This window comes from Heterodontus francisci, chromosome 13, assembly GCF_036365525.1.
Source record: "Heterodontus francisci isolate sHetFra1 chromosome 13, sHetFra1.hap1, whole genome shotgun sequence".
In the NCBI taxonomy this organism is placed as follows: Eukaryota; Metazoa; Chordata; class Chondrichthyes; order Heterodontiformes; family Heterodontidae; genus Heterodontus; species Heterodontus francisci.
In genome coordinates this window covers 91,110,964-91,123,813 of record NC_090383.1, presented here as the reverse complement: position 1 = coordinate 91,123,813, position 12,850 = coordinate 91,110,964, and the positions used below count along the sequence as shown (strand labels likewise).

Sequence of the window (12,850 nt, the reverse complement as noted above, 5' to 3'; positions counted from 1 at the left end):
ATGAAAAAATGAGGATCACTGAAATGATTTTCTACCAAGTTACGAACAAGATAACACAATGTAACATTAGACTAATGTGGCACACTATTGCACAAGATGCTTATGTAGCACAGATGAATCTGAACAAACTAAGAATGTAAATCACAAAGTGTTGAACAAAAGAATTCCAATTGTCAAATGTACAGGAATTTAAAAGTAAAGATATGGAAAATTCCTTGAACACTCTTCTGGATTGAAAAATAATCTATTTTACAATCTCATTTTACAATCATAATCATCAACTACGTTATTCTATTCTATTATCATTTACATAAGAATTATTTTTAACAAGTTATAAATTAAACAGATGGGTCCATCACTTTACAAAACCCTCCATTTTCTGGGGTAATCAGACAGATAAAAATATTTCCTAGTATTATTTTACTGTTCCATTCAAATGCAAATATTGTTGGTGATTATTTATGAGCTGGTGGTGGCCTGACAGTGTACAGCATTGGTATATTGCATATAAAGCACAGTTGGCCTTTCCTCATAGATGTCCATATGTTGACCTCAAAAATAGGATGGGGGTAGTGCAATAATTGTACGCATCCAACCTGTAATGTACTAACCCTATAAGAGTTCCCTCGGTCAGCATCATTTGAATAAAGTGGGTACCCTCTAGATGAGGAAATGCCTGTGATGGGAGCTCACCTGCTGCTTGGTTGGAAATCATATTTTGCTGTTACTTAAAAGGGAAAAATTTATAAGCTCAAAGTGTTTGGCAAAGATCAATGGATTTCCTAAGCAAGAGTTAAGCCATTCAACTCAAATATCTCATGTGACTCACATCCTGCAAGGTCTTTTAAAAGGAATAGGTTAGATTGACAGCAATTCTGAGATGAAAGTGTGAGTCAATTCTGTGAGAGGGACAGGGACATGATTCTTTGTAGACACTTTGATAGACAGCTTTAAAGCTGGAAGTTTTTTTATTGCAGGTTTATATTTAGTTGCCTATGCTCAGCTCACTGGCCAGTCTGAGGGACTCGGTGGTAATTAGAGGGCTCTGCACCAGCAACTAAACATGTATAGAGCAGTGTTCAGATTTCAAGTTTATGTTGAGTATCAGTGCAGGAAAAGTGCCTTTGTTGTTTTGACATTTGGGAGGATAGTAAAGTTTTTAATTCCCATAAATACACTGCATGCTGTTCATTTGCCCATTTAATGATCAGAAAATTTGTCTGTTGATCTATAGTCTGAGCCAATGTTCCCTCGAAGCTGCATGGGTGTGTGGGTGCACAGCAACTGGGAATGTGTCAATCAGGGAACAAACAGGCTACACAGAAGCATCATTCCTTTTAAGATGCCTGTATATGTGGCAATCGTAAAGGGACCGTGCAGTGCAACAAGCTGGTTGCGCACAACAAACAGAAGTTAGAGGGAATATTGGGCTAAGCCACAGTCTGATAGAATGTATATTCTTCAGCCTACTGAAGCTAAAAGGACGTGGTGGCTTATGATAATTGGGAATACAGTGAGATATCTATTCAACCTCTGTTCATACTACACTAACTTAGATAGAAGACAGATAAAGGCCACTCTGCCTTCTAAGGGTGTGGGGAACAGAAGTAAACAGTGATGCTGAAACCAAGGAAAATATCTAGTGTAAAAACCCAAAAACATTAAAGGAGGCCATATAGGGTTCTGGAGCTGGAGACACATGAAGACAGCTATCAGCTGAGAGGTCATGATAACCTTCATGCTGTTTATCTTTCCACAACATTCTTTCATTCACATACTGGCAGCAAATCACATCCAGAACCCTTTATCATGTTGCACTCTTAACTGAAAGCACGTTGAAGGCTGCTTCCAAGGTCACCTTTGTGATTTGTCTTTTTCTAGGTGTACGACAGGAGGCAGAGCCAGACCTCAATGGATTCAATTACAGCAGCACTTCAAAGGAGACATCATCACTAAATCTATACTTCACAAGTAATAGTAAATGAACCTGGCAATCTGGATCTCACAAACCTACTTTTAAAAGCTTGCCTGAACATCAAGGGGGGATTTTTATGCTAGCGGTGGGGGTCTCAAAGTGAGGGAAACCGATGCTGAGATCCCCATGTCCTCTACTGTATGGAAGACCTGCCGAATTTAGTGCCAATCAGGCACAAATGGACAGCGGCGGGCCTTCCATAGGATTTAGGACCCTGTTGCCAGAAGTCTTGGACTTGCAGAGCTGCCAGCCAGAGGCCGGAAGCTTTGGTGCCACCGCGCAGATGGTGGCTGCTGCTGCAGCAACCAGAAATCGCACAGCGGCGCTGGAACCAGGCTTACGGTAGGTCAGGATGGGAGGGTCTCGCGGGGTGGGGGTCGCGGGAGAGGGGGAGGAGGGGTGTCGGCAGCAAGGGCAGGGGGCCCTCAGCAGGCCCCCCATTCCCGATGCTGGATCCTTTGTTTATTTTTTTTATTTTATTTTATTTAGAGATACAGCACTGAAACAGGCCCTTCGGCCCACCAAGTCTGTGCCGACCATCAACCACCCATTTATACTAATCCTACAATCAATCCCATATTCCTACCACATCCCCACAATTCCCCTACCTACACTAGGGGCAATTTTACAATGGCCAATTTACCTATCAACCTGTAAGTCTTTGGCTGTGGGAGCAGCAGACACATGGCTGGAACAGGCACAGCTGATGGTGCTGTCTCTCAGGATGCCAAGTCATCCAGAATCTCTAAATCAGTACTTGTATCCCTGTACATATGGTTGAAAGCACACAGGGCCAGGCTGCTCATGCTGTAGCAGAAGTGGTGCAGCTTGCAGTATGTACTTCAGGTAGCACCAAGAGGAAGCGCAAGGCTGGGGTTAACAGTGAATATATCATATATAGTTAATGAGGGAAAGCACTGCAGAAGCAAACAAAAGAACACAAGAAATAAGAGCAGAAGTAGACCATATGGCCTATCGAGCCTGCTCCGCCATTCAATATGATCATGGCTGATCTTGGGCTTCAATTCCACTTTCCTGCCCACTCCCCATATCCTTTGATTCCCTGTGAGACCAAAAATCTATCCCGGCCTTAAATGTATTCAACGATGGAGCATCACAACCCTCTAGGGTAGAGAATTCTAAAGATTCACAACCTTTTGAGTGTAGTAATTTTTCCTCATCTCAGTCCTGAATAATTAGCCCCTTATCCTGAGACTGTGCCCCAACGTTCTAGATTCCCTGACCAGTGGAAACAATCTCTCAGTTTCTACCCTATCAAGCCCTTTCAGAATCTTGTATGTCTCAATTAGATTGCCTCTCGTTCTTCTAAACTCCAGAGAATATTGGCCCAATTTACTTAGCCTCTCATCATAGGACAACCCCCTCATCCCAGGGACCAATTCAGTAAATTTTCGCTGCACCGCCTCCAGTGCAAGTATATCCTTTCTTAAATGTGGACACCAAATCTGCACACAGTGCGGTCTCACCAAAGCCCTGTACAGCTTTCGTAAGATTTCTTTATTCCTGTACTCCAATCCCCTTGCAATAAAGGCTAACATGCCATTTGCCTTCCTAATAGCCTGCTGCACCTGTACGTTAACTTTGTGCGTTCCTTATATGAGAACCCCCCAAGTCTCTCTGAATATCAAAACTTACCAGTTTCGCACCTTTTAAAAAATATTCTGCTTTTCTATTTTTACGACCAAAGTGAACCAACTTCACACTTCCCTACATTATACTCCATTTGCCATCTTGTTGCCCACTCACTTAACCTGTCTCTATCTCTTTGCAGCCTCTCTATGTCCACCCCAAAGCTTACCTTTCCACTGAGCTTTGTATCATCAGCAAACTTAGATACATTACTCCCTCTCTCTTCATCCAAGTCATTAATATAGAGTGTAAATAGCTGAGGCCCCCCGCACTGATCCTTGCAGCACTCCACTATTCACTGCCTGCCAACTTGAAAATGTCCATTTATACCCACTCTCTGCTTCCTACCTGTTAACCAACCCTCTATCCACGCTAATATATTACCCCCAACACCATTAGCCCGTATCTTGCCTATTAATCTTTTATGTGACACCTTATCGAATGCCTTTTGGAAATCCAGGTATACCACATCTATTGGTTCCCCTTTAATCTACCCTACTAATTACATCCTCAAAAAACTCTAATAAATTTGTCAAACAGGATCTCCCTTTAGTAAAACCATGCTGACTTGTTCTAATCATACCATACTTTTCCAAGTGCAATGTTAAGACTTCTTTAATAATCGTTTCCAGCATCTTCCCAACGACTGATGTTAGGCTAACTGGCCTATAGTTCCCTGTTTTCTCTCTACCTCCTTTCTTGAAAAGCGGTGTAACATTTGCCAACTTCCAATCTGATGGGACCAATCCTGAATCTAAGGAATTCTGGAAAATCATAGCCAGCGCATCCACTATCTCTTCTGCTATCTGTTTTAGAACCCTAGGATGTTGGCCATCTGGTCCCGGAGACTTGTCAGATTTTAGTCCCTCAGGTTTCTCCAATACTTTTTCATGGCTGATATCAATATCCTTAATTTCCTCAGTACGCAGTACTCAAAACACTCAGTACTCACTGTACAATATGATTTGACATTAAAATTATGGTTGCATGAAAGTTTTGTGTAGAGAGTGCCTTGAAAAGGTCTGCAAGCATAATTCATCAGGTAGGAACACAGCATTTCTGAGTTGCTTGAATGGTTTTAAGCCCCTTAGGCAAAAGCACATTTTTGGAAGGTGTGTGAACATACAGACAGGACTGTTACTGCAGTGGCTATATTTGAAGTTAAAAAAGTTGTCAATGATGATGCCTCTTTCCATATCAAGTTGTGCACTCTGCAGCACATAACAAGAATCCCTGAAAGCTTAGCCAGGAAAGAAGTAATCCCTTGTGTAAAGGGGAGGTAATATGAGGAAATATTAGAGAAGTTTAAGGTCTGCAAGCTAGGGGGAAGTTAGTTACGGGACAACTTAATTGAGATATATTAAGTATTATAAATGGGACTGGTGGATTGTAAGAAACAATCCGCTGTTCACAATGGGCAAGGCACCCAACCAGTCTGTGCTTGCAAAACACAAAACACAGTGTCCAACATTAGATGTGATTCCGCATTTGGACAACGTTTGCTAAATAATCTGCAATGTGCTAAGAATTATGCTGACAACCAATTTAGGATTGTCAGCAGGGCTTGCAGTGTGGCGCATTTGCGCGTATTAGAAGCTACATATATTAATACACAGGGCCCTGTTCTTTGCAGACAAAAAGAACGTGGACACACATTGCACCTGTTTCAGTTGAACAAAATAAGTGACAACCATTCGCTGGTTCATTCCTCAGGGCAATGCCTTGACCAATCAGAGTCAAGCTACCAGGTTTAAATTTCAAACAAAGCTTGGCAATTAACTGTCAGTCACCGTAAAATGGTGCATTCTCCATTGCAACGCCTCTAGCAATCAGAGTTCACTTGTCAACCAATCAGCACTCTCTTTGCATGCAGTATAAGTTGTTTTCCCTTACATTGGTTATTCTTGCGTATTGTCTTGATGAGTGCAAGACGAAAAGCTTTGACAACATGTCTCTATTTTCAGCAATTCTCAAGTTCCGTACTACCAATCGACTATTTATTACAGATGGCATAGACAAGGTGAATTCAGAATATTACTTGTTCACTCAGTCCAGTAGAACAATTTAAACTAATGGTTCGTTTAATGATTAAATTAAATGATTTAAAAAAGTTCTAAAAACTCATTTTTGGAAAGAAGTCTTTCATAACCTTAGGATGTCCTAAAGCATTTTACAGCAAATGCAGTATAATGTTAATGTTTAAATAAGCTACCAGTGGAATCAAAGATGTTGGAAGAGTTCAATTTGCTTGACTGAGTGGTGACTGGGTGAGCTTGATAGGTCAAATAGCTTTTTCTTGTTCATGACTTTTTCTTATGCTGTTAAGAATTTACAATACCCATCAGCTGCCTCTTTGTGAAGGTAGTTGGTAGATTTTAATTTTTTACTTGTACTATACTCTCTACATTCCTTTTTTCAGCCCTATAAAAAGGGGCTTCTCCAGCCTGACCATGCCAGTTATGATGGTCACATTTAAAGAGTTATTTTTCAAATCCTGATCAATTTGCTATGCAATTACAGAACTTGAGTGTACATAGTTAACATGCATGGGTTCATAGCTTCACCATCAGTTGAAGCACTTAATTTATTAGTCTATATTTAATAGTGCCACACATTTACCTTTATGCTTCCCTGAGGACAATGCTCCTGATCATTTCCTGAGGGATCATCTGTGAAAAGAAAGAATCCAGACTGCACTGGTTTCCTCATGCCAGTGTCTTGGTTCAGAGTCTGTAGAAATTCTTCCACGTTGGTGGATGCATCAAACCCAACTACCTGTACATTCAGAACACAGCAGTGTTATAGTTAATAAAAACAAGAAATGCTGGAAATACTCAGCAGGTCTGGCAGCATTTGTGGAGAGAGAAGCAGAGTTAACGTTTCAGGTCAGTGACCCTTCTTCAGAACTGGCAAATATTAGAAATGTAAAAGGTTATAAGCAAATAAAGCAGGGGTGGGGCAAGAGATAACAAAGGAGAAGGTGTAGATAGGACAAGGTCACAGAACAGCTGACCAGAAGGTCGTGGAGCAAAGGCAAACAATATGTTAATGGTGTGTTGAAAGACAAAGCATTAGTACAGATAGGGTGTTAACGGACTTAAAATTGAACAGCCGGAAGTACAAATATGAAAAAAGTGGGTAAGCAAACTGAACAAACTATGAACTAAAATAAAATAAACACAAAAAAAATTTTAAAAAAGGAAAAATAAAAAAAATAAAATAAAAGTAAAATGGGGGGCCCCGTCATGCTCTGAAAGTGTTATAGTTAATGTAGCTTCAAAATGGCTCAGCTGTATTTTAATAGTTTGCTAAACATGAGCTTTGTTTTTGGAGGAGAACATGTCATTGAAAAGATAATCAACATACTGCATTCTTAAAATCTATAAATTGAAAACTTACTACGATCAGTGCTTGAAACATAAATCATATTTTTCAAGTTTTTCTAACTGTTAAGTAATTCCTATTGTGTACAGTGAAGTTTCATTATTACTGTTCTTATTATAATTATCCAGTTTCCTTCCCCCGGTTTTGACTGGAACTCCACTGGAGCAACAAGGTACACCTTGATAAGGACTTGCTGATACCCAAACGCTTGCAATGATCAGCTTTGACTGCGGTTTCTTAAGTTTTGACATGCAGAAAAATACATTTTCAGATATCAACAATTAATTATTAATGAATTAGCTATAATCTTTCTTAAAATCAAATATTCAGGCCCATAACTTTTACTACTGGTGGTTTAGTAAGAAAGATCAACATTGCATTTATATAGCATGACTTATCACATCCTCAATGTGCCTCAGAGCAATTCACATTCAATAAATTACAAGACACTGTTGTTAACTGTTATGCAGGCAAGTAAGATGCCCACCTGGTATGTGCCATTCATGAAATGTACAGGAACGCTGAAAGGTAAGGAATGGTGATATGGATTTCTCAAGAGAATTGATAGGATTTCCATTCTGGAAGGCTTTGATTCACGATCTCCATTTTTCTGAGTTCTCTCCAGAGACCGTTGGCAGTAAATGGCATACTTTCCTACTTCAGTCCTGGAATTTGTGAATGGAATACAATAAAGTCTTTTTTTTTTTCTCTTTTGAGTTAGAATGTGAAACTATACATTTCAGTAACAATAATCAGCAAAAATCCAGAAACAAAAAGGGTGGCGGGGTGGGGGGGGGTGATCAAATTAATAGGTAAAGCTAATTACCATTATTGTTGTGTTTTGTGTGGGCATTTGCTCAGGTTAGTTTGTAGCAGTCATATATTGTTTAAGGCAAGAATGTACAGGACTATCCTGCTCCAAGAATCACAGTCAAGAATATCCCACTGCCATTACTTTCATGTATGTCACCTTATGACAGTAAGTCATTGGGCCATAATTTGCTGTGGCAGGGCATCCAGCAGCATCTGCCATTAGTTACAGTTGCCTGATTTTGTTTTTAATTATTTTGTGTGTCAAATGCTGGAAGTTCAGCTGAAAATGGCATTGTAAGGAAAACTCAGGCCAGGATTTTGCGGTCAGTGGTGAAGCAATGCGCTCGTTTTTCACTATGCTGACAGTTGCCCAAAGACCTTTTGCAGAATTTTGAGTAGCGACTTGCTGTCATTGGATATCTGATCCAGCGTAGCACCCTGTACATGGGATCTGTGGCATGAGTAGAGCTAGCAACAGCGTGGCGCTTCAACCAATGAGATGTAAGAATCCTCAATGAGACATGCACAGTCCAAACCAGGAAGCATACAGCAACAAGTATAAATTAGATTTAAATCATATTCATAAAATGAAATAATGGGAGGGAAAGAAAGATGGGATTAAGAGAGTGAAAAATAAATGAGACAGAAAAAAATAATCTCCAAAACTAATTAAATTCTGAAGGAATGAGAAACCAAACTTGTAAAAATTAAATTTCCAGTTCCAGGGATGTTAATTTGGCAGTATTATGGCTTTATAAGCTGTTAAAAATTGACTTACATCTGAATGCACAAGCCCTAACTTTTCCTGCATTGTTCTGTGGGTAACTAGTGTATATGTATCACAACTTCATGCTCTTACATGTATTTCAATGCCATGCCTACCGACAAGGTACGGTTATAGCACAATCAGTGGAGCAGCAGGGTAACTTGGACAGGATTTTCTCATTTAACTTTGCTTGTGTGGACTCCACTCTGCAATAATGGTGAGTGTCATTAGCCTCACTTTTATTCTCACTGCAAAATCCGGGCCACAGCATCTGCAACACGAGCGAACAGGGAAAGCAACAGTTCGTTCGTTGGTGTCATCTTCTTCCCAGAAGGTTGAATGTTATGGATCTCCACCTCTGTCTGTCCTGTCCTTACACATTCTGCATAGGTCAACTGCATCCAGTCCATTATATCGGTCATCAATTTTCTTCTCTGCTTCCCTCTCGATCTTCCTTCCAATAATTGTCTCTGTCTACCTTCTATTCTAATGATGTGACCAAAGTACTGTATCTTTCTCTCTTTGATATTCTGCACTAATTTCCTCTTTTCTCCAGCCATTTCCAGCACTTCCTCATTAGTCATAGAATCACAGTCAGAGTTATACAGCACAGAAACAGGCCATTCAGCCCATCGTGTCTATCAAGCACCTAACTATTCTAGTCCCATTTTCCAGCACTTTGCCTGTAGCCTTGTATGCTATGGCATTTCAAGTGCTCATCTAAATACTTCTTAAATGTTGTGAGGGTTCCTGCCTCTACCACCACTTCAGGCAGTGTGTTCCAGATTCCAACCACCCTCTGGGTGAAAACATTTTTCCTCAAATCCCCTCTAAACCTCCTGCCCCTTACCTTAAATCTATTAGTCTTTCGGTTTGTGTAAGATAATGTGGAACATCCTCTGATATGTCCACATCGCGAATGCATTCAGCCTATCAATAGTCTCTTTATTTGTTGTCCATGTCTCCGAGGCATATAACATAAATGACAAAATGTAACACCTCAGTATTCTTTTCCTAAGATTCGGAGTCAGTTTCTTTGATGTTAACAAGTCTCATTCTGACAAAGCTAGTCTTGGCTATCTCAATTCTCCTTCGAATCTCATACTCAAATCTCTCATCATCTGTGATAAGCTGCCCATATTCCACACTCCTTGCATTTACTTTGTTCACAATTTCCTGTAGGACCTCTTCTGACTCTACAATCAGTGCTGTGTCATCTGCAAATCTCACGTTGTTAATGTTCAACCCCACCAATATTGCAACCTGGTAGCTGTTCTATGTCTCCGAAGGTAGATTCTGTACAGGTTGAAGAGTTTTGGGGACATAACAGAACTGTGATTTCTTCCTCTTTTGATTGGGAAACAGTCTGATAAGCTGCTATGAAGTCTCATCACTGCTGATTGCTTCCAAAAGAGATTCTGTATTATTCTTTTATCATTTATGTCAATTTCAAGTTTGTTTAAGCACTCCATTATTTTATGATGGTAGATTCTATCAAATGCCTTCTCATAGTCTATAAAGCATATATACAGAGGTTTTTGTACTTCCAGATATCTTTCGATCATCACTCTCAAGTTAAAGATGTTCCTTTCTTTGGTCAGAATCCTGACTATCACCTATCTCTGCTTCTGTAGATTGGTCATTTCTTTCCAAAATGATTATTAAAATCATTTTCATCAAATGGCTCATGAGGCTTATTGCCCTGTGCTCTGAACACTCACGGGCTTTAAGTTTCTTTGGGAGCTTAATGAACACTGACTGCATAAGATCCACAGGTATTAATCCTGTTCTGTAAATTTTGTTGTTAGCATTGGGAAACTGACAGACCGCTGCATCATTCAGGGCTTTCAGGCATTCTGTTGGTATCTCATCGATTCCAGGTGCTTTCTTTGCTTTTATCTTTTTGATTGCTGCACTGACTTCTGCCTCTATTAACTCTGGTCCTTCTCTTCCCTCTGGTGGTACCAATTCACCTCTGTCTTCATTGTCATACAGTTCACTAATATACTCCACCCAACGTTTCTCTACCCTTTCTTTTTCAAGAAGTTCACCTTCCTTACTCCTTATACAGCCACTATTTGTGGCTACTTTCTTCTTGTCTGTCAGTGCTTTAACTTTCTCATGCAATGCTCTCATATTATGCCTTTTCTCCAGTTCTTCTATTTCCTTGCAACGGTCTCCATACCATCTTTCCTTGGCCGCCCAGCATGCTTTTCTTATCTTTTTATTTTATCATATTTTTCTTTATTGTTCTTATTCTGTCTCCTTTTCTCCATCCTATCTAGTACTACATCAGTCATCCACTCTTGAGGTTTCTTCCTCTCTTTATTAGGAACCGTCTCAGTTACTGCATATTTCATGCTGTTCCAATTTTTCTCAATGCCTTTCTGTTGTTTCCTCCTCACTAAGATCTTGCACTGTCTCTTTCTGAAGTAAAGCTTCATACTTGATAGTAATCACTGCAGCATACTACTTCATCACATCTTCCTCCCTCAGTCCCTCTCAGGGAAAGCAACAGTATATCTCCTTAAAAAATTTCCTTAAACAATTGTGGAATGAACAGTGTAATGACTTAGAAGGAAGTGTAAATTAGAGTGGGCAAATTCAATGCCTAATCTGGTAAAGAAAGAAAGAAATAGAGACAAGGAAAGAATGATTGGATTAGGAGGGAAATAAGCAACAGAAAAGAAAAGTAAAAATGATTTTTTAAAATTTTGCATTCTTAAAATCTCTGACAACATTTAAAACCTGAAGGAATGAGACACCACACTTATAATAGTACATTTTCAGTGCCAGAGAGATTGATTGTCAGTAATTAACACTTATCACATCGTTCATAGGATACTTAGACTGAAATGGATAAGACTTAACTTTCTATGGCAAGTTTAGTTTGTATCCACCACGTGAATACAGGAACTTCAGTCAATGCATTTCAATGGTGAGGCCAACAGCAAGATGCCATTTTCACAAAGCTAACAGTGGAGTAGTGCACCTCGGACAGCAACTTTTGGATTTCTACATTTAAGCTCACATCTGCCCTTGCCTGAAGTTGCTGTAGCATTTGAGCATAAATAATAAGTGCATTTATCTCACCATTATTTACACAACAACTTATGGTCCATTATTATTTTGTAGTTCTCTCCATACCTAGGATCAGCATTTTGCTGCAGATGATATTTGAACAACCAGAGGAAAGGATGCTGAGGAAGGAAAAGGCCAACACACAAAGCCAACAACTGCCATCCCTAAAAGATACAAAGATTCATTTTAACATATATATGTGATATAAAAACTACTTCTCAGATTAGGCACACACGTACTTGCTGATTTCCACATCATATTCTAGAAATATACAATTAGTGATGTGGATAATTTGTGGAACAATGCAATTGTGTTATATTCTCGGAGTTTTTGAGGAATATAAACTGATTCACACATTATATATACAATACTGATGAGATTGATATGAAAATGCAACTAATTTACTTAAAACCATATGATGCACAAGGACTGGGTGGTGAATTGGATTATCACCTTGTTATTTTGTGTACTATAACTTGAGTTAAAATCCAACCAGGTTGATGTGTCTAAACATAGAAACATTGAAAATAGGAGCAGGAGTAGGCTATTTGGCTCTTCGGGCCTGCTCTGCCATTCAAAAAAGATCATGGCTGATCGTCTAATTCAGTACACTGTTCCGCTTTCCCCCCCCTTATATCTTTTTTCCCTTTGGCATTAAGAAATATATCTATCTCCTTCTTGAATATATTTAATGACTTGGCCTCCACTGCCTTCTGCGGTAGAGAATTCAACAGGTTCCCCACCCTCTGAGTGAAAAGACTTCTCCCCATCTCGGTTCTAAATGGCATACCCCGTATCCTGAGACTGTGACCTCCGGGTTCTGGACTCCCCAGCCATTGGGAACATCCTCCCTGCATCTAGCCTGTCCAGTCCTGTTAGAATTTTATAGGTTTCTATGAGATCCCCTCTCATTCTTCCAAACTCTAGTGAATATAGGCCTAGTCGACCCAATCTCTCCTCATACATCAATCCTGCCATCCCAGGAATCAGCCTAGTAAATCTTCTTTGCACTCTCTCCATGGCAAGAACATCCTTCCTCAGATAAAGAGACCAAAACTGCACACAATACTCCAGATGTGGTATCACCAAGGCCCTGTATAACTGCAGTAAGACATGCTTGCTCCTGTACTCAAATCCTCCTGCAATGAAGGCCAACATATCATTCGCCTTCCTAACTGCTT

General features: G+C 39.8%; 1 protein-coding gene across 6 annotated transcripts in view; it reads right to left on the bottom strand.

The window, feature by feature from the left end:
* Positions 1-12,850, bottom strand: part of plekhh2 (pleckstrin homology domain containing, family H (with MyTH4 domain) member 2) — a 220,935-nt gene that overhangs the window by 29,685 nt on the left and 178,400 nt on the right. For all 6 annotated transcript variants that reach the window (XR_010976258.1, XR_010976259.1, XR_010976260.1 and 3 more), the window contains 3 exons: positions 11,736-11,833; positions 7,497-7,674; positions 6,245-6,400 (listed from right to left, as the gene is read on the bottom strand). Coding sequence is in view for 3 of the 6 variants with exons in the window: in XM_068045177.1 (XP_067901278.1) it covers positions 6,245-6,400; positions 7,497-7,674; positions 11,736-11,833 (432 nt within the window). In the remaining 3 variants the exon portion in view is untranslated. The remainder of the gene's footprint in view (positions 1-6,244; positions 6,401-7,496; positions 7,675-11,735; positions 11,834-12,850) is intronic.